This window comes from Protopterus annectens, chromosome 15.part0 (assembly GCF_019279795.1).
Source record: "Protopterus annectens isolate FY-2018-M chromosome 15.part0, PAN1.0, whole genome shotgun sequence".
NCBI classification, from domain to species: Eukaryota; Metazoa; Chordata; order Ceratodontiformes; family Protopteridae; genus Protopterus; species Protopterus annectens.
In genome coordinates, this window is record NC_056749.1 from 610,290,951 (window position 1) to 610,314,398 (window position 23,448).

At 39.4% G+C, this 23,448-nt stretch overlaps 1 protein-coding gene across 1 annotated transcript in view; it reads left to right on the forward strand.

The window, feature by feature from the left end:
- LOC122789953 (fibronectin type-III domain-containing protein 3A-like) overlaps positions 1-23,448 on the forward strand; it is a 1,322,139-nt gene that overhangs the window by 319,673 nt on the left and 979,018 nt on the right. Inside the window, exon 2 of the mRNA XM_044057452.1 lies at positions 19,119-19,257. Within this exon, the coding sequence (XP_043913387.1) occupies positions 19,147-19,257 (111 nt within the window). The 5' untranslated portion in view covers positions 19,119-19,146. The remainder of the gene's footprint in view (positions 1-19,118; positions 19,258-23,448) is intronic.

The following is a 23,448-nucleotide window of genomic DNA, read 5'->3' on the forward strand; positions in this document are numbered from 1 at the left end:
CAAAGAGCAAACCTTACCAGACCATGTCAAAGCTAAATTATTAGATGCACCTCTTCAAAAAGATGTATTGTTTGGTGTTAAAGCTGAGGAAGTGCTAAAGAAAATGGAGGAAAAAGCGAAATCAATGCAAACAGTGAAAGATTTCCTGCAGGTACAGCCTCCACGTTTCAGCAGAAACTGGCCTTCAAAAAATTGGTCCTTTCCAGCCACGGACAGACCTTAAAGGGGCAGATACAGGCATCCAAGGGGTAGAGGGCAACCTCAAGGATCTTTCAGAGCCAGACAGTGGCAAGCACCAACCCCAAGAGGTGGAGAAGATAGATCACAGTCTTTTAGAAAACAGACACAATGACTTCCGCCTACAGCTCCCAAGCAAAGCTTTAACCGCAGCACCTTTGGGTGAAAACTGACATTATTCTCAAAAAAATGGCATATTGTTACAAAAGACAAATGGATTCTGGACATTATAGACAGAGGCTACAGGTTCCACTTTCACACCCTTCCAAAAATGAGAGGCATGCCAAACCTGCCACAAAAACAAAGGGCAGAGGCACAAAAACAAATTTCAGCTGTCATGGACATGAAAGCAATTCAAGAGGTACCTGCAAAAGAACAAGGTCAAGGGTTTTATTCCAGACTATTCCTGGTACCAAGGAAAGACAAAGATTGGAGACCTATCTTAGACCTGTCCATCCTAAACACATATCTACAGGTGCCAAAATTCAAGATGCTCACATTACAGCAGCTTCTTCCCATGCTGGGCAAGGAGTCTTGGCTGGTAACATTGGACCTCAAGGAGGCATACCTGCATGTTCCTATCAGACAAGATTGCAGAAGATACCTCAGATTTCTTGCAGGTTCAACCCATTACCAATTCTCTGCATTGCCCTTTGGCTTATCTACTGCGCCCAGAGTGTTTACGAAATGCCTGGCATCAGTAATCGCCTTCTGCAGACTGCAAGGGATACAAATCTACCCATATCTGGACGACTGCCTGATCCAAGCGGACAGCAAGGGCATACTACTGCAGCACCTGGCGTTTGTAATAAAACTGTTGAACTTCCTGGGATACACAGTCAACAAAAAGAAATCAAAACTGCCAGCTTGGATACAACCACCCAGATGGCCTACCTCACACCAGACAAGCAAGGGCAACTGTCTCAATACTTCAGAAAAATGGCAACTTACACCAGGATAACTGCAAGGAAAGTCCTGCAGGCTCTGGGATTCATGGCATCTTGCATCCTACTAATCCCATGTGCAAAGCTGCATATGAGGAAACTTCAATGGTACCTAAAAACCTTATGGTCTCAACACAGCCACAGCTTGGAAGCAATTATACCACTCATTCCATGCCTTCAAAAGGAATTTATGTGGTGGGCTCAAGCTTGCCGAAGAAACACAGGTCTTCCTTTCTGTGTACCTCAAGCAACTCAAATCATCACAACAGACGCCTCAGACTATGCCTGGGGAGCACACATGACAGATCAGTGCATTAAGGGAAAATGGACCCGAAAAGAGAAGCACCTTCACATCGACCAAAAGGAAATGCTAGCCGTGCAAAAGGCTATTATGACCTTCAAAGATGTACTGCATCCAGGCTAGCTATTGATAAGGACAGACAAAACCACAGTGATGTGGTACATAAACAAACAGGGGGGAACTCATTCATATCCCCTGTGCAGGCAAGCCATGACCCTATGGAACACAGCACTGGAATTGCAAATTCAACTACAGGCACAATTCCTGCCAGGGAAGGAAAACACACTGGCAGACAACCTAAGCAGAAATATGACAGATCCACACGAATGGAAGTTGCATCCTCAAGTTTTCACAAAGATAACTCAGACATGGGGACAGCCAGACATAGATCTCTTTGCTACCCACAGAAATTGCCAGTTGAAAAAATTTTGTTCAAGGACCTATCATCCACAGGCCTGGAAAGTGGACGCACTATCCTTCAATTGGGCAACATTGACAGTCTATGCCTTCCCGCCTCTTCCTCTGCTGCCCAAAGTTCTATTAAAAGCCAGAGCAGAGAGGCCGAAAATGATTCTCATAGCTCCAGACTGGCCAAGACAACACTGGTATCCGCTCCTGAAGAGCCTGACACATTCCCCACCATGGATCCTACCTCTAGTCCCTCTTCTGTTGTCCCAGCACAACTACAAAACTCTTCACAGCCATCTCAAAACTCTAAACCTAGCTGCATGGAGAATTCCTTGATTTCCCAACAGTTTCCCCTCTCCAAGGAGGTGCAGGATGTCATCTTGGAGGCCAGAAGACCTTCTACTAGAAAGGCCTACTCCGCCAAATGGAAACGATTTTGTGCCTGGAATCAAGAAAAGGGACAGAATCCTTGGGTAATAAATATACCTCAAATCTTATAGTACCTAGCTGAGATGTTAAAAAATGGACTTTCCTTCTCCTCCATCAAGATCCACGCTTCAGCCATTTCTGCACAATACAACACAGATCCTCCTTTATTCTCTCATCCTCTCTTAAGGCAGTTCCTCAGAGGGCAAAGAATATAAAACCCCCAAGGAAACCACCAGTCCCTGCTTGGGACCTCAACTTCGTATTGGAAAAGCTGACCCTTCCTCCCTTCGAGCCAGCTTCTTCAACAGAGTTACAGTACTTGTAATGGAAAACAGCCTTTCTTCTGGCTATCACCTCAGCACGCAGGGTTTCGGAGCTACAGGCCCTCATGGCTGTGCAACCATTCATCATTTTCCATCAGGACAGAGTTTCCTTACGAACCAACCCTACCTTTATGCCAAAGGTAGTATCCAGTGTAGCTTTGAATCAGACTATCCACTTACCTACCTTTTACCCTAATCCACAAAACACAGGGGAAAGACTACTACATTCCTTGGACATTCACAGACAACTTCGTTTCTATTTGGACAGGACAAAGCCATTCAGGACATCTGAGCAACTCTTTGTGTCCTATGCTGCAGGTGCTCAAGGAAAGGCTATTTCCAAACAGACAATTTCAAAATGGATAGCCCACTGCATACGCTTTTGTTACTCATTTCATGGAAAAACTGTGCCTGCATGCATCAGATCCCACTCCACCAGAGCCACAGCTACCTCTGCAGCTTTCCTCAGGGGGGTCCCTACCAAGGACATTTTGGAAGCAGCCACCTGGAGTTCAGTGCACACTTTCTCCAAGCACTATCACCTCCCACTATACTCAGAATCTAGAGCGGGCTTTGCCACAGCAGTCCTGCAGGGCATCCTAGCCCCCCCCCTAGTTCCACTTAGTGCCTACCACCCTTACTTAGCTTTGGGATTCTACCCATCTGTTATGACTGCAGCTGTATGCACGATGAACATAGTACAGTTTTGTACCTACCATAAATGTAGATGTTCGAGTGCTCATACAGCTGCAGTCCAGGTTTCCCTCCCTCCATCCCCTCTTAGGACAGGCCTTATGACAAACACTTTTCATATAACCTTTTTGGGTTATTCTTCTATGGTGTATTTGCTTGCAACTACTGTTTTTGATTTATCAACATTGCATCTTTGCATAACATTATGTTTGCCTTCCTTCTGGGGGCACCTGACATCTGGGGCAAGAAAAACTGAAGAAAATGGCGTCGGCTGCCACTTTTATACCCCTGCCACACTGACGTCAGGGAAGAAGCGACGACAACCGACGCCGGACCTAGACTTTGGAATTCGGCCGACCGAGGACCCGCCTGACGGCAGGATAACCCATCTGTTATGACTGCAGCTGTATGAGCACTCGAACATCTACATTTATGGTAGGTACAAAACTGTACTTTTGTCACTTCTTAACACAACTGGGTATGTAATAAGCTTGGAGTAATTCCCATAGCAGTTCAGGTGGAAGATTTAAGTCTCATTTCAGTTGTGCACACCTGTCTGCCTATGAAAATTATTGGTGATAAGTATAACATCCTGCACCAGACTGTATGAATTTGTTTGTGTCTGTATTCCATTTAAATAGTGAGTGTACATTTACAAGCATTTTACTACATCAGATGCAGTGTCCCATATCTCCACCGTTAGTCACTCCTATAGCAAGGAACTTCTGTTGTTCCCTGAAGGTGAGAGCATGTGGTAACTTTGCAGCCCCACTTCCCTCAGCAACCTCTCCAGCAGCTGTATCACTCAGTCAAACATGAGTTACCAGTATCATATCATGAACAGTACATTGCACCAGCAGACCAGGCTGTAGTTGTGACCCTTAAACCTGAATGCCAATCATGGCCGAAGTGTGACAGTATAATTGTTAGTTTTATCTAAGCAGCTAGGTCATAGCATAGTGTTAATTAAAGTGACTTCCCCCAACATGCAGCCATCAGCAAACTTGGTCAGCTGGAGGTCATCCCCATTTGCCTTAATATCTGAGAGGTATGCCCCAAATAGGAGGGAGCCCAGCACTGAGCCCTGTGGTACTCCAGTGGTGACTGACCTCTTGGACGTGGTCTCTCCCTCTTTAATAACATGTGTCCTATCTGTGAGCCGTTTGGCTATTCATCTAGTGACGTAGAGGCTTATGCCCTGTACTCAGTAATGTGCTTACTGAGTGAGTTGATTACAACAGTGGTCTGATGTTGTTACTGCTACATTGCCGATGATAACTTTAAGGGAGTTTGCCAGTGTCAGATTAGCTAAGCAGGGTTTGCTGACCGGTTTATATCAGTGTTATTAGAACACCGAGCAGAAGAGATAAATTAATGTGGAGTAAGTGGTGCTATTTAAAAAAATAAAAAACATTTACAGATTTGTCATTAAAGTGAAGGGTGTGTAATGAGTGTGTACTTGTGGATTTGTAGAGCAGCAACCCACGGCTGGGTGTTGGTAATGCTGATTTACCCACGGTTGGAACCATGGGTAAATCAACATTACCCATACCCAGCCGTGGATTATTGCTATTATACAATGACATTATTTAAGAAATAAATCCTTTCCTTAAATAATGTCTTTGTATAATGGTGCCGGGTGTTCTTCCGCATTGTTTCCAGATTTTACCCTTTGTTGATGTACTATGCATGCGGATGGGACTTACGATGTTCTTCATGTTTCACTGTTGCAGTCATTACATTTGGGTAATCTGCTGGCAGGTTGCCCTCAGTCAGCCTGAATAACAAAGTCTTGGGTCCTGCATCGGTTGCTGTCTCCTCTTCCATGACGTCAGGTCGTCAGGTGTATAAAACATGCAGCCGACGCCATTTCACTCAGTCTTTCTTGCCGTGCGGTGCCCGAAGCAGAAGCAATTCACAAGTGCCGGTCAGCCGACTCCTGAAATTTTCACATTTGAGTTTCAGAACTGAAGTCTTCAACTAAAGCTAAGTACCCTGTTGGGGAAACTTTTTCTTGCTCCTTACCGATGTCAGTAAAAGTTAATAATTGCATTACTTGTGGGAAGCAAATACCTCATAAGTATTTTCATTTCTACTGTATTCCTTGCCTAGGCCCAGATCATAACGTGCCTTGCTGTCGGATTTGTGCTAGATTTAACCAACGCACTATTAAGCGTCAGTATATTTTTGCTTCAAAATATTTTGGATCCAGATTTAATTACCCTGAAATGTCGTTGGTTAGCAATCCGACTACCGGAGTTCACAAAAAATGCAAAGAGAAAGACAGAGACAGACCGTCGAGGTCCAAAACCGACGACAAAGCTTCTCCTAAGCCAGTCGCTGGTTCGCCGGTACTCAATGAGGTGCTTTCGCAGCCCCTGATACCCGCTACTTTTGAGTTGCAGGCTTCTGCCGAGACCCAGGCGGTGTCTGGTATGCAGCGAGATTCTCAGTGTATTGAACCCATGGATGTCTCTCCCTTGGATGGGTCCGGAGCCACTGAGTAGGCACCGGCTTCTGAGGGTGTTTTCTGGCCTCAACATTTTTATATAAAACCGACGCCAGCTTCAAAAACAAGATCAAAAACAGTTTCTAAGTCTAAAAAAATGACGTATGAACCACGTGCTCAGGTCCCTATGCCTAAAAAACAGATGATCAAAATGGCTGAGGATTTAATTACCTTGATCCGGGGTTCTCAACCCCCCCACTAAGAGGCTTAGGCAAGACACTGAGTATGAATCTTTGGATCAGGTTTCCATTTCTTTTGATTCCTCTTCTGATCAGGAATTTTCTATTACACCCTATGAGGATTCAGATACAGAAGAATCCATCCCATCTGCTTCTTCTCCTGAGGATTATTCTTTTGGTGGGTATTAAACATAGTATCCCAAGGGTACAGATTTCATTTCCATACCTTGCCAATTCCAAATCGTTTGCCAGATCTTCCACAAAAGCAATGGGCAGAGGCTCAAAAACAAGTTACGTCCCTCATGGAGATGGGGGCTATTCGACCAGTACCAGAACAGAAAAAAGGACAAGGTTTTTATTCAAGGCTGTTCCTGGTACCCAGAAAAGACAATGCATGGCATCCAATACTGGACTTATCAATTTTGAACACTTACCTGGACATTCCAAAATTCACAATGCTGACTTTACAACAGCTACTGCCTATGCTGGGCGGGAACGCTTGGTTAGTGACTCTAGACTCAAAAGAGGCATGCCTGCATATCCCAGTAAGGGATTCGTGCAGAAGATACCTCCACTTCAAGGCAGGCTTTTTGCATTACCAATTCTCTGCACTACCCTTGGCTTATCTACTGCCCCCAGGGTCTTTACAAAGTGCCTGGCACCAGTAATTGCATTTTGCAGACAAAGAAGCATACAAATTTGTCCTTACCTAGACGACTGTCTCATTCAAGCAGAGAACAAGGACATTCTTCTTCAACATCTGGGGTTTGTAAAAAGGCTTCTAACATGCCTAGGGTACACAATAAATGAAAAGAAATCACAACTGGTACCCTCTCAAATAATTACATTCCTGGGTGCAAACTTGAATACAACTGCCCAGATGGCTTACCTTATGCCAGACAAACAAAGGCAGCTGACAACATACTTCAAACAGATGGCAACAAAAACCCAGTTATCTGCAAGACAAATTCTGCAGGCTTTGGGGTTCATGGCATCCTGCATTCTACTAATTCCTTATGCAAGACTTCATATGAGGAAACTTCAATGGTACCTAAAAAGTGTATGGAGTCAACATTGTCACAGTCTGGAAACAATGATTCCTCTCATTCCCTGCCTACAACAGGAGTTTCTTTGGTGGGCAGAGACATGTCACCAAAACAAGGGACTGTCATTCACTCTATACCCTGCCACCCAAACCCTAACTACAGATGCATCAGACTATGCTTGGGGGGCCCACCTGGCGGGGAGATGCATTCAGGGCATATGGTGCCCAAAACAAATGTATCTGCATATCAACCAGAAAGAGATGCTAGCGGTTCAGAATGCTCTGACAACCTTCAAGGGCTTACTTCATCCAGGACAACTACTGATAAAGACGGACAACTCCATGGTTATGTGGTACATAAACAAGGAGGGGCGTACACATTCCTACCCCCTTTGCAGACTAGCCATGGCATTGTGGAACACAGCCTTGACTTACCAAGTACATCTTCAAACTCAATTCCTGCCTGGAAAACAAAATACTCTGGCAGACGACCTAAGCAGAAATCTTATAGACCCGCACGAGTGGAAACTGGACCCACAAATCTTCAGCATGGTAAGACAGAAATGGGGGAGCCCAGGCATAGATCTATTTGCCTCTCCCCAAAATTATCAACTGGACAAATTCTGCACAAGGACTTATCACAGACAAGCATGGAAAGTGGATGCCCTATCCTTCAGTTGGAAAAACTTATCAGTCTATGCCTTTCCCCCTCTGCCTCTTCTCTCCAAGGTCTTACTAAAGGTCAGACAGGAGAAACCAAAAATGATCCTAATTGCTCCGGACTGGCCTTGCCAGCACTGGCACCCAATTCTAAGGAATATGTCTCAACTCCCTCCTTGTTACTTACCTCAAAGACCTCATCTACTGTCTCAGCAGAACAATCAAATTCTGCACACCCAGCTCCAAACTCTGAACCTTGCAGCATGGCTGATCATTTAATTATCCAAACAACATCTCTCATTAAATCTGTGATGGATGTCATTTTGGAAGCCAGAAGGCCTAGTACTAGAAAATCGTATGCTGATAAATGGAAGAGATTATGTGCTTGGAACCAAGCACAAGGAACAGACACAGCAAAACCAAATATCCCTCAGATTTTACAATACTTGACTGAGATGCTTGAGAAGGGCCTATCTTTTTCTTCAAAAAAAATCCATGCCTCTGCCATCTCGGCTCATTACAACACGGAGCCTCCCATCTTTTCTCATCCTGTGTTAAAATAGTATCTTAGAGGGGCCAAAAATTTAAGGCCTCCCAGAAGATCACCAACTCTTGCATGGGACCTCAATTTTGTGCTAGAAAAACTCACCCTGCCTCCTTTTGAACCAGCAGCTACTGCGGATATAAAATGTTTATGTTGGAAAACAGCTTTCCTTTTGGCAGTCACTTCAGCAAGAAGGGTTTCAGAACTACAGGCTCTCATGGCTGTGGAGCCTTCTATTACATTTTACCCAGACAGGGTGTCCCTCAGGACCAATCCTTCCTTTATGCTTAAGGTGGTATCCATTGTGGCTCTTAACCAAACTATTCACCTGCCAACATTTTACCCAAATCCGCAGAACAAGGGGGAGTGGATTCTGCATTCACTGGACTTACACAGACAACTAAGATTCTACTTAAACAGGACCAAATCTCTAAGAAAGTTTGAGCAACTACTTGTGGCATTTGCTTCAGGATCAGAGGGGAAGGCTGTATCAAAGCAGACTGTTTCTAAGTGGATAAGCCACTGCATTCATTTCTGCTACTTACACCATGGTAAACCTGTGCCCAAGGGAATCAGGTCACATTCCACCGGGGCTGCCTCTACATCAGCAGTCTTTTTTAGAGGAGTTGCAACCAAAGACATTCTAGAAGCTGCTACTTGGAGCTCTGTGCATACCTTCACAAAGCATTATCATTTGCCCCTCTTCTCCAAATCCAGGGCAGGCTTTGCCACTGCAGTTCTGCAGGGCCTTATACCCACTCCTAATGCTATTTAGTTCCATCCTCCCATCCATAGCTTTGGGGTTCTACCCAAATGTAATGACTTCAACAGTGAAACAAGAAGAACATAGTACAGTTGTGTACACTTACCATAAATGTAGATGTTCGAGTGTATTCACTGTTGCAGTCCTGGTTACCCACCCGCCATCCCCCTTTTCTATAACTTCTCTTTCCTTCACTGTACTCTAAAGCCTTTGTGGTGTATTTGCTTCTAGATGAAGGTAAAGTTTATGTGGCTAAAAGTGCATTTATATATATTGCTGTTTAGTTATATATATATATATATATATATATATATATATATATATATATATATATATGTATATGTATATATATATGGAACAAACTTTCAGGTAAAAAAACACAGATCGGTGACCGATTTCGCCCCCTGGCATCGTCAGTGTGAAATTACAAGTAAGCATCACACCAGCCCATGCTTTATAGTGAGGAGATTTCAAATCATAACAATTACATTAAAAACATAATAATAATAATATACAGAAATTCAAAAAACAAATAAGTATATACATATATATGTATATAAAAAATCATATTCAACCTATTGTCATGCTTTTAAATAGAATAAACACTATAAAATATTAAATTAAACCTATACAGATACCAAAAATGTATAATTATATATTATATATAAATATATATATAAATGTAATATAATCTTGTGCAACTACACATACCCAATGATGAGTATGACAGCACTATTATTAGATATAAACTAAAGGAACTGTTAGGAAAAAGTAAATGAAAATGAATAAATATAAATATAGAAAAAATAATGTTTGTTTGTGTCCTTCGGCTTTTCCCAGTTAGGGGTCGCCACAGCGGAACTGCGGTCTGCTAATGATTGGTAGTGGATTTTTATGTACCGGGTTACCAGCCCTGATGCACAACCTTTAATGAAGGCACGCCCCATTCACATATGCCTCCACACAGAAGACGCTCTAGCTAAGAATCGAACGGGACAATGTCTTGCTATGAGGCGACAATGCTACCGCAGCACCACCACCGCAATATAGAAAAAATAATAATAAGTATAAATATAGAAAAAAAGAGGGGGAATTTAAATTACTAATGATCATTAAGATCAGGTTTGTACATAGCCCCAAGTTTAATCATCCACATTCTTTTTTTTTGTCCAAAATTTCATGTTTACTTAAATCGGATAATTTACTGCCTTTAATAGCATCGATGCCAACAAAGAGAAATGAAGCAGTGTTATGATCACATAAGTGTTTATATAGAGCACTTCTTAAACGTTTACGATTGATGTCACTCAAATGTAAAGCAATTCTGCTCTTCAAACTTCTGGAGGCTTGCCCGATATAAAAGGAACCACATTGGCATACTGCTATATATATCACCCATTCTGTGTGACAAGTGATGAGATGTTTAATATCAAAAACTTTAGAGGAATTAACAGTAGTAAAGGACGTGGTTCGTGATATCACCTTACAATATACACAATTGCCACAGGCATGTGAACCAGTTGGCAAATCTCTGGATATATCATCCTTAGGCCAATCAATCTGTTTGAACCAAGAAAAGGATTCCCCTAGGTTCTTACCCCATCTAAAACTATATGAACATCAAGAGTCCAAAAGTTGGTCAAAAAAAGGATCCGATTTAAGTACTTCCCAATGGTTATCTATAACAGTACGTATCTTAAAAAGATTAGTGCCATAATTTAACCACAAATCTAATATTTTGATTAGGTCTAGGTCTAAATGTATTAGAGTGATCTGAATCTGAATTGAAGTTGGTAGGTTTCAAAAATTCATGCCTAGGATAGTTAAGAGCCATTGATTTTTGTGTATGGATGTTATGTTTATGATGAATCTATCACTCATATTATTCAATTCCATCTCATAATCTTTTTGTTCATTACATATATGTCTAAGTCTGCAAAACTGTGACTTAGGTATATTATGAGGGATATGTTTTGGATGGCAACTACTAGCCTCTAATATAGCATTCGTAGTGGACTGTTTATGAAAAAGGCCTGTGTTACTAGTGCCATCTGTTGCTTTAGTTACCTGTAGATCAAAAAAATCAATGTTATTCATTTCTATTCTATCAGTGAATTTTAAACCAAGAGTATTGGGGTTGAGGTATCTTACAAATTCCTTCCATCCGTCCAAATTTCCAGACCAGACACCCCAGCAATCGTCCATATAGCGACGCCACATCACCAAGTCTTTCTTAAAGATATTTTTATCTGATTAAATTAATTGCCACTCAAGATACCCCATATAAAGATCTGCATAAATGTAGTACCCATGGCAGTTCCTCTCATTTGTAGGTAACAATCACTATGAAAGTAGAAGACATTATATTCCAATACTATCTTAACCAAGGCTATGTACAAACCTGGTCTTAATGAGCATTGGTAATTTAAATTCCCCCTCCTTTTTTCTATATTTATACTTATTATTTTTTCTATATTTATATTTATTTTTATTCATTTTCATTTACTTTTTCCTAACAGTTCCTTTAGTTTATATCTAATAATAGTGTTGTCATACTCATCATTGGATATGTGTAGTTGCACAAGATTATTTATATATATATTTATGGTATATAATATATAATTATACATTTTTGGTATCTATGTATGTATAGGTTTAATTTAATATTGGTACTTTTCCGTTATCAGGGCAACACTTTAAATGCGGTTGCTGAGCTCCAAATCCAATGTCAAACCATGTATTTTTGATGTTAATCTTAACAGGTGTGTGTAAAATATAGCACTTACAGCTTCTTTTTCTAAATATTATCCATTTAAGTATTTTACACATTGATGTTAAGATTAACATCAAAAATACATGGTTTGACATGGATTCGGAGCTCAGCAACCTCAGTTAAAGTGTTTGCCCGGTAACAGAATAGTTAAAAAAAACAAATGAATGTTGTCAGTGAGATGCAAAAATAGAAAGTACTAAATCATCACTAACTTAATGATAAACTTTAGAAAATTAACTTCTTCCAATTGTGTTCTTTCCTAATAATTGAAAACGGCTTATTCATGTTGTCAAGGAAACACTTTCTTTGTACTGTCTGCCACTTTACAAAAAACGCGTTCTCAGGTAACAGCAATAGTGACGGATAAGTATCTGTAGTTTGGAAGGGCTTTTTTTTCCCATTCTGTACAAAGCACATCTTCGTTTTTTAAATAACGGAGAACAGACATCCTGTAGTTATATTTACAAAGGCACCAGAGTCAAGCTACATATGACAGTTGATGCAAATTTTGCAGTTTGTACTTTGACAGGTTGATGCAAATTTTGCAGTTTGTACTTTGGTAGGTTGAAATTCCCTTCCGCTGTTCTGAATTGAAAAGACAAAAAAAAGCGGATCCACTAGTCTCTACCAGTAGTCACAATAGCTAACTTACATGTTACTGTAATTTAAAGCACTATAAAAACATATCTTTTTAATAACTAACTGTGCTATCCATATAAATAAAGAAGAAACTGGTGGAAACTAAATTATTTAAATTAACCCAGCGAGTTGAATGGGGAAGGGAGTGACACAGGCTTGGCACGGAGGTGTGGTGCATGATAGCCAATCAGATCATGACTTCAGAACTGCATGAACGAAATTTACAGTAAGACACTTTTAAGGGAGATAGTTAATTTTATGCAGTTAATGTGGTGAATATATCAGCATTTTATAAGTAATTAAAAAAACAAACATGTTATCCGAATTTGATCTATTTCTTTATTTTTTACTTTCTCTGTTTGTAACTTATCGGGGCAACGTCTAGTACCTTAACACGTCTGTTAACCAGATGTGTGTAAAATAAAAAAATAACTTCTATTTCTTAAAATTTATTATTAAAACAAATACTTTTTATGGACATGTGGTTAACAGACATGTTAAGGAACTGGATTACAGCTGAACAGTCGCATTGGAAGTGTTGCCCCGATAACAGAAAAGTACCTTAATATTTTATAGTGTATTTTCTATTTAAAAGCATGACAATAGGTTGAATATGATTTTTTATATACATATATTTGTATATACTTATTTGTTTTTTGAATTTCTGTATATTATTATTATGTTTTTAATGTAATTGTTATGATTTGAAATCTCCTCACTATAAAGCATGGGCTGGTGTGATGCTTACTTGTAATTTCACACTGACGACGCCAGGGAGCGAAATCGGTCACAGATCTGTGTTTTTTCTTTAGTTGAGCCAAATGGCTACATGATGGAGCTACCTGAATGTTTGTTCTATACAACATTAAAAGTATTTTTGTACTTCTAAAGTGCTTTTTAGGTCTTTTTACTTCATCTGATACTGGATTTATTACTTTGAATGCTGGAATTTCTTTTTGGAACCTTGTATTTAACTCCATGCACCATTTTTGGCAACGTGCACATGAATTCTTTGGTGTGTGTGTGTGTGTGTGTATATATATATATATATATATTTTTTTTTTTGCTCCCCATTTGGGGGGCACCTGACATCTGGGGCAAGAAAACCTGAATAAAATGGCGTCGGCTGCATGTTTTATACTCCTGACGACCTGACGTCATGGAAGAGGAGACAGCAACCGACGCAGGACCCAAGATTTGTTATTCAGGCCAACTGAGGGCAACCTGCCAGCATATTACCCAAATGTAATGACTGCAACAGTGAATACACTCGAACATCTACATTTATGGTAAGTGTACACAACTGTACTTTCCCAGGCTTACACAGTACATCACTGCTTTAGAAAGCAACCAGCGGAGAAAGGACGATCTCCGTTGCTTTGTTTTTGAAAGAAAAAAAACAAAACTGCAACCTCTGGACAGTTTAGAGGTATGAGAAAGACAGGGGTAAAATACAAGAAAAGTCTGGTATGTTTGTTTAGTTTGTAGAACATATCTTATTTTCTTTGTATTTTCTCTGCTCCTGTACATACATACCTCTCAACCTTTTATTTGATTAAATATGGATAAAGCATAAATAAAGAAGGGAGAGTAATTGTGCACTGTCTGATGGAAAGAAAGTCTAAAACTGAAATGCCTGTCATTATTTAGTGATTTTATTCCACAGTGATTTGTCGGAAATCCACAAATTTTATGAGGAACAATGACACGCTTTTCAGTTTCAGACTTTTTCCTTCAGACTAATGCTTGTCTGTGACATACCAAAAAAAAAAGTCTGGCCACTCAATGATAATTCAGCGACCAGACTTTTGCTGTTAGTATATTCTTGATTTACAATGGGCACGCTGGTTGGGCTGAACAATCAGCGTGCATGTTTTTGAATGTTAATGGCCAGTCATTGTATAATATAGATTTTTGAGTGGTGTGTGGAGTAAGTTGGAGGGCTCTTGTTGTCTGTCTGTGACTGAAAAGTTCTGAAAAATACTTTAGCATTGTTAGCTTGTAGTATGATAGCTTGAGCTTAATTGTATTTTCTGTGGTGAAAGTACTCAAGATAGGGGCATTTTTATATGAGGGTGCATAGTAGTTGGTTAGCCCTCTTAGTTGGGAGTACATTTTCGTTTGCTGTGAAGCACTGTGATGTAGTCATGGTCTTGCAAAAATGATAGATCTGCATGTTTGGTCTGATGTAGCTTGTATTTGTTCAATGGAACCTCAAAGAGAAAGTCAGCAGATAATTTAGCCAAGACAAAATGATGCTTTAGATATAAATTTGGATGGCTATTTTAGTTTCTAGACTATGAAAGCAGTCTTTGGAATGGTGACGCTTTTATGGCAAACACATGGTTACTAGACATCATGTCTACAGCTGCAGCATTGTGGAGCAATTCCCCAACTAGCAGAGCTGTGTAGGTAATAGGGGGTTGTTGGAGGCAGTGGTCAAAGTTCTTTTGCAATAAATGCTTTTAGATGTAGCTATGACTGATGGAATAGAATTTTGATTTTCAAAGTTGTATGACTTGCATTGTTGGATTTCACAGTTGTAACAGGGAACCTGTACACTTTACTTTCAGGAATTTAAAACGTATTGATTTTTTTTTTTTTTGCACATCTTAGCTAATGTGTATTTAAACCTTGATCTAGGACTTGGAATAGTCCGAACTAGTAAGCTGATAATGCAAATTGTCAGCTGTAAGAGTTACATGCAAAGATGCTTTTTGGTATCCAACACCCCTTCACCCTCCACAACCTTGCATCTCTAAATATGCTAACTCGGAAATTGTACAGCTGTGGGGGATAATGAGAAACGTCCTTATCCCTAAAGTTCCACAGCTACGATTTAAAACTTATTACTGAGACAAATTAGATCAGCAAAATAGCTTTAATCTTTTAGGGTATTATTAAAAAATTGGTTTAAAAATAAATTAGTCATCAGGGACATTTGTAAGACAAACTCTAAAATGGCTTATATTGACCCAGAGTTTATTATACAAAAAATTTAAATCACTGAAATAATTTAAGAAATGAGTGGAGGCATGCCTTCATAGTTTCGTTTGAATTAATTTGATGTTTCAATTAGTATTTGAAGGAGAAAAGTCCTAGGTCACCTCCTATGTTATTTCATAGGGTGTATCTGCCAATTTAAAGGAAAATATTGTTGAAAATCCTTCAGGGCTTTTACACAGTGATGATTGGGGTGGGGTGCGAAAGCTTGCTCCTGAGCAAGGCAGAGTGTAAGCATTATATGGTAATCTTCTCAGAAAAGAATCAAAGATGGTATGGGCAGCTCTACGTTTTAGCTGCACATTAGCCATATATTGGACAAACACTGTGGAAAAAGGAGGAGGTCAGCCATACCTAAAGAATGTCCATAGAGCTCTTGAAGTTTGTCCTAAAGGGCAGATGTCCACACACGATTTTCCAAGGGTAATGATTCTACTACAACAATACAACAGTAATCTCAAAATCTACTGTTATGGTAAGCATGCATACATAACTGTAATGAATACACTAGAAGGGTTGTGAACTTTATTCATTAATGTGCATTCAGAAATAAGGAAAGAAACTGGATATTGAACACAGATCCTTAAGGAGAGTAACAATCATACAGAATATTATATTCATAAAGTAGCAGAAAGTATACTAAGAACTAAACCAACATGGGAATGTTGAAATGAGATTCTGCTGATATTGACTATAATTAGGGGTGCAGAGAATAGATTAGGGGACCTGAATTTACAGGAAGAAGATGGCAAATGAACCAAGGTATTGGGAACAAATTAGAGAAGGAAAGATAATAGAATGGGAAGAGCCCAAGAAGATGTTTGGATTGCAGGCTAGTGATTGCCTTCCCTGTCGGGGATTGATAACAGAGTAAAGACAACAAGAAAGGGGTAGGGGAATCCTAGAACAAAAGCTGCTGTTAAAAAGGGATAATTAGTAGTGCATGCAAAGTATTGGCATGATAATGATAGGAATTAGTCAGAAGAGGTCAGGAAAGACTGGGAAGTGAGATTAGCTGTGCAGTTCACTAAGAAACAATGGGAGGACATATATATGGCTCCCAAATATGCAACAAACTCTAGAAGATTTAGGATTTTTGCCTGGAAATGTTTGCATGGATACTTTTATATCCCAAGCAGACTCCGAAGAATTTTTCTTCCTTTAGATGGTAAGTGTTGTAAATGTGTTGAGGAAGAAAGAGGTAATTGGGAACATATCTTTTGGGAGTGTAACGAGTTGGCAGACTTTAAAAATTCCCTACACAGTACTGTATCAGTTGTACTGGGGGAGCAAATGAGGGTAAGTAAGGACATTCTTTTTTGAAGCTGGGGTACAGGATCTGAATTGCCTAGACATAGTAATGGCTTGTTACGTTTAATTCTGATGGCTGCCAAAAAAGCAGTTACTAGAAAATATAAGTAAAAAATCTGTACCAACTATACTTGAAGCAATAAATATTATAATAGAAATAAAAGAACAGGAAGTGGGATCTTTAGACAAGGATAGCAGTGAATAACATAGAAAAAATGGAATTTGTGTGAGCAATACATGCAGAAAAATGTTTTGGAGGAGGAATGAGGTTTAAGAGAAGGCAAACATTGAATAATGTATGTAATGATGCTTAGATTATGATGTATAACAATGTATGTGATTATATAATGTTTGTAAATGTGAACTTGTTAATATGGTTTGATTAATTTTAAATAAATGTAAATTTGTCTGTGCCATAAGTGATAATTCATTAAAGCTGTTTATAAGAAAAGTGTGTCTAAATGGTACATATCTCTTCAACTATCAGTCTGTTTCCCAACATGACAGTGTGGGCTAAATGATTTTACATAAAATGTATACAGACAATAAAAGTGCTACATACAGAGGACTGTGTCTGTCAGGATGTCAGGTCTGCTGTATGTAGTGTATACAAAACCAAGCTGCGAGTGCTTGTAGGCAAACTGACCTTTTCAAAAGGCTGAAGCATTGTATTTTTAAAGTAACTTTGGTAGAGCAGTGAGTGGAGGAGGCACATTCCACTAGAGAGCAGCAACAAACCCTCTTTAGGAATGTAAATGCAAGATATTTGTGAAACTCCTACCTGGCATGGTATTCCAGCATTTGCCAGACACTACAAATTGGATTCACAGTCCCAAGGATGGACAGGATTTGCAAGGACATTCCTAAACAGGCTGGTGTGAAGACCTTCTACAACAAAGATTGGTTGTGGATACATACTGCTTTAGCATACTGAATAATTAGTATTACCTACTGTAATACTGTCAGACTAATGTAGTACTGTTGAGCAGGATACTCCCCTTAACAGTACAACTTTGAGAAAAGTATTTTTTTCTACTGTGAGTTAATTCTGCAATTTTGCTGCTCTAAGTTTTGTGCCATGCTGAAAATGTACAGTCCATTTGACACATCTCGCACCTGTTCTATAATGCATCTTTTTTGGCTCTGTTACTGTCAGTGAAAATTAAGATCCAATAAAAGGAAACTGAAGAGTTGAAGTGTGAGCATAAATCAGTTTTGAAATAACGTGGTACAAGACTGTGTTGTATTGTTTAGCATTACCTCACAGTACTTGTTTTTTCTTTTTGATTCTTGGTTAGGGTGCCCTTGTGCAGAATCTGTAGGTTGTCCCCTACCTTTGTGCTTTTGCTGAGTAAGCATTTAAGTTGCTCATAGGCATGTTCGTTTTTATGTTCCAGACCAGTGTCCTCAACCAGTTTGGTCCATCTCCTGGCTGGAACTCTGATTAGGATAAAGCATGTATTGAGAACTTGAGTGAAAAGAATTGCAGTTTTTGACTTTTTATATCTTCAAGAGTAGAGACTCTTTATGACAGTCATTTTAAACATATTTTGCACAGCTTTTTACAGAAGTTTTAGTTTCCAAAATCTTTTTACAAATATTATTTAGTAAGATTTCTATATGTATGGACTTGGATATTGATGAGAGAGCGGTGGTGCTGTCTTGTGTTTTCTCAGAGCGAGGCATGTGGTTGGGTTGAGTGCACTGAGCATTGTGTTTAAAACCTTTGCTGTAGTAGGACCATCTTTCTTATGAATAAAAAAAATAATTTGTGTTTCCTGTTTGCATGTGTTGAGTAGAAACACAGAGGTGTCACATTTTTTACTGTGGTAATACATCTCCTTTAACATGTCTTTTAAATGTATTGCAAGTTGTTTTGAATAATGCCTAGTGCTGAAATGTCACGAGTTCTGTGCCATAGTCAGGAATAAATGTATTATCCACTGAAAACATCTGCGCCATTAGACATATAATAAAAAATCTTACTTACCCTGCTGAAGTATGAAGTGTACATACATTTTATTCTGCAGATGACTTTAGAACATTCCTTGAATCAAAACAGAACCTAAATTAAACTACTCTACATGTATTTATGTTTTTGAGGGTACCCTGTGTTTGTCTTTTCAGTATTTACCTTGACAGAAGCTTGAAGCAGTAAATAGACAACTAAGAAGTTGGGTTCTTTTCTGACTTTGCTTTAGTATGTGCTAACTACATATATCTTTCTGTCATAGAATAAACTTCATTACATATCTATTGTAATAAAAAGAAACTTCACTGCATGTTGCTGTTCATAATATAATGTGCCATTTGCTAGAAATATTTTAAGTGATAGATTTTTTTCCCCCTTTTACAAGGTGGTGAGTAAGAAGCATCTGTCAATGAATGAACTTTTCAGTGATGATGGCCGACCAGCCTCCTCCACTGGAAGCTACACCACTTATCAGTGAAGTGGCACTACTGCCTCATGTGGTCGGTGGAGAGGCTGCACAGCAGGTAAGCATTTAAATAAGTACACACAAACACCATGCAATTTGTCAGTTTTCCTGCACTTTTCTCTAGACATGTTTATTTGTAAATTTCACTTTGCTGGTGCAAATTTGATGTCTTTGTCTGAACAGTAGTAGTTTCTCCAAAGCAGATAAGCAAATTAAGTTTAATGTAGTTGCATATAAACAGTTCAGAGTATGCTTCTTTGTATTAAAAATGGGAAGTGGTTGTATAGTGGCTGCCAGATAAGTGAAGGATGCTGTGCTTTTGAAATCGACTGATGTGGCTAGTAGTTAGTATGGATGCAGAGGTATACTCGTGAGCATAAATCATTTAAGAGAAGCTCTCAAATGTAAGCTATTACTAGATACGCAAGATGCCTGCATAACTTTGAAGAAGTGGGCAAAGATATAGATGGAATAAAAAAAATGATAATTCTAAGCAATTCTTTTCTTAGATGAGACCGAATACAATAACAACTGAAATATTTAACAAGGGATTAGCAAAGTTATTTAAAGAAAGGCGATTAACATATAGACTATGTTTCTTAGTTTTTTGGAAAAAAAAGTGAGTGACATGCACACCGTATAAGAGAATGAGCAAAAGCTGCTGGTATAATATCAGTAGCAGACTAAACGAAAACTTTATTCTGCTTCATAGAAGAGTAAAGGAAGTACAGGAATGTTGTGGGAAGTGATTAGGAAGGCTTTCAGGACACAATATTTAAAGTGTGAAGTATTTCATATACAATGGGCTTTATCTTGTTGGCTTTGTGTTGGGATTGAGGAAAAATATAGGCATTGTAAAGGACCTAGAACAAACATTTTACTTTGAGATTTGAGACAGTAGGCTAATTTTATTTGGTGAGAATAGTCCAGATAAACAAAGAGATGGTAATACTTTCCTCTTCAGTAAAGTTTTTTAAAGTTTGGAGTTTGTAAGACTGTATTATACTTTTAAATGAGAGCGCTCTTTTTTTCCTGTCAGTTTAAAAGTTGTATTCAAGTACTATTTTTTCTGTGGAGAAATTGTGCTTAAAATAATTTGCTAGCCCCAAAAAGTAAAATAAAATGTTTTTACTGAGTTTGTACAGTTATGTGATATATCAACAAGCAAGGGGGAACTAGACTGTACCCCCTTTGCATCCTTGCCATGTTAGCTTGGGATATAGCTTCATAACACACTGTCACTTTATAGGCATCCTACATTCCTTCAGAGCAAATTGTGTGGCATACAAGCTGATCAGGACAAGGGCAGACTCTCATGAAATGGAAATTAGATCAGGGAGTCTTCTAAGATTTGATCCATCTGTGGTGAGTTCCTCAAGTACACCTTTGTCTCTTCATCTCTGAACAGTCAGCTGGCAAGATTCCGCTCTAGGAGTGTTTGCAAGAACCCCTGGAAGACAAATGCATTTTCTTTTCCCTGGACAGGAATGTTTCTGTATGCTTTTCCACTCTTTCCACTGATATCCAGGGTATTTCTGAAGATTCAGAAGGAATTACCCCAAGATCCTTGTTATGACTCCCTTCTAGCCCAGACAACAATGGTTTTCCTTATTTTGGAAATGGTCAGCAGCAATTACCACAAACTTGCCCACAGACTGGATCTACTCACATAATATCAGGAGTGTTTGATACACCCCAAGTCTATTCAACATCAGTTTACTATGTGATGATGGGGGTCTTAATTCCCTTTAGACACTTGTTTATTGAGATTTGCAGCATGTACTAATGGAAGCAAGAAAGCCTGCTACTAGAAAGTCATTTATTAACAAATGTAAAAGGTTTTCAAGTTAGTTCCAACGACATAATAAGTACCCTTTCAGGGGCACTTGTTCTGTGGTTTTATAATATTTCTGCGATTTTCTATCATAGGGCCTTTTTCATTCCTCCATCAAGGTTCAGATTTTGCCCATGGATCCTTCTCTTTCAATGCATTCTTATGTTAAAATGTTTTTTAAAATGGTTTTGCATAAGATGCCTCCTAGAAAATCGGTGGCCCTTCCTTGGGATCTTAATTTTTGTTAAAGAAGCTAGCACTAGCTCCTTTTCAGCCAGCTAACCTGGCTGACTTGTGGTTCTTAACATGGAAAACAGTTTTGCTGACTGCTCTGACCTCTTCAAGAAGGGTGTTGGCATTTAAATCTCTTATGCGAAGTCAACTCCACCTAATTTCCCACAGGGACAAGATTTCTTTGAGAACTAAGCCTTCTTTTATGTTTAAAGATTGTCCATCTCCCTATTTTCTTTCTTGAATCTAAAAAAATGAGGGAGATAGGATACTCCATACTTTGGATGTTAGCAAATGACTTTCCTACCATCTTGACAGAACTAAATCTTTCAGGTCTACAGATAAAAGTGTTTATTTCTTGTGAAGGAATGAAAGGATAACACATGCCAAAGCAGATTATTTCCAAATGGTTATGTAAAGCAATTACATTGTGTTACACTCAGCAAAACTATTCCAGGCAGGGTAAAGGCCCACTCTACCAGGGCATTGGCTTCATCTCTGGATTTTTGGAGAGGGTTAGATTTTAGAAGTATTTTAGAAGCAGTGACTTGATCCTCTGTACATTTTTTTAGATAGCACTATAAACTTTGATTCCTTCTGTTGGTCTAGATCAGGCTTTCCAAGGACCTTTTTCCAGGCACTGCTAGACTCTTCTCCTTCCACCTCCCAAAATTTGTAAGCTTTGGTAGTCTACTGATATAACTTAGGCTACTGCAGCAGTGATCAGTATGAAGAACATAGTACAGTAGTGTAAGTAAACGTGTCATAACAGTAGATGTTTGAATGGTCACTGCTGCAGTTAACTGCTCCCTCCCTCCAGCCCCCTTATTTCATGAAATGTTATTGCCTGGAGGTGGACATTTATTTATTTATTTTTTTGTGTTCCTAACATTTTCCTTTCAGGGCTCATCCTCCCTGTCTCTGTTGACATGAAAGGTGTGAAGGGCTTGGCGTCCAAATCTGTCTCTCTAGTCAGCTTCGAGCTGACTAATGATTTGGGTTTGAGGAAGGTGACCTGAAGCTTTGGCAGCTGGTCGGCTGTTATATCTTTACGAGAAGTAACTTATATAGCTTATGCTGCTGCAGCAGTGATTTTTCAAACATCTTAAGTTATGGTAAGGTTATTTACAAAACAGTACTTTTTTTTCCCTGCTTCTTACCTCCACGTTGTCTTTGTAGTTGTCTCATTCATTCTCCTTTTCGGATGTAAGGGCTGACCATGAAGGCCATCTTTTAGACAGCCATCAAGGTGGTTCACATTTTGCTTATTTTGTCTTTGGCCTTAACTACACACAGTCAGCTAGGTCCCAGGGGAGGGGTGTGCAATGGGCTGTTCGTGGAGAACATCTCCGCATTTCAGTAAGGGACACTCCTTCCATGTGGTCTTGACGCACTTCTCATAACATGAGTGGTGGTCTCTCTGGTCTCCACCTGGGAGACTGCCTCACACAGTGTGCCCTGAAATGCGTGCAGCTACCTTCCACCCCAGTTGAGGTGAACTGGCCATGATCCCCACCCCCATTCCCCCCAAGCCGGCTCCTCCAGTGCTGAGGCTGATAATAAAACCAAGTTTAAATGAGTGACAGTAAGGACTCCATCCTTCTGTGCCATAGACCCAGGCTACTGAAGCTTTTAAGTCAGTAACAGTAAGTAAGTATACTGATAGAAGTAATGAATGACAGGGAAGGAGGGAAATAGGCAGAAACATCCTTAGCATCATTAACTGGTTTACAGGACATGACTTGTGCCTGCTAGTGTTGTGAGCATGTGTAGCATGGCGTAATATACTATCTCTAGAGTAAACAGAAAATATAGCACAAAGCAATGTACAAAAGTGCAGTACAGCACATCTAAAATCATGCAGTTGTCTCATTGCTTAGTTAAAAATTGTCCGGTAATATAAAATATTGATCTATGAATGTTGCATGCACTGCTTTCTGGTCTCCTTTGAACTTGAACAGATTGCAGTCTTAACATTTTGCCAGGTGTCAGATAGTTTTGTGAACATTTATTTCCCCAACAAAAAGCAGCTGTTCAGTTTCAATTTGTTGCTGTGTCAGGAGGATAAGCAATATTACTTGACATTAGGTTTGCTGTAGTTAGTGAATTACAGACTGATAATTTCTCATTAGAGTAGACTATTTGAAAGGGAAGGCCAGAGCCCCCTTCAACACCCTATCGTTT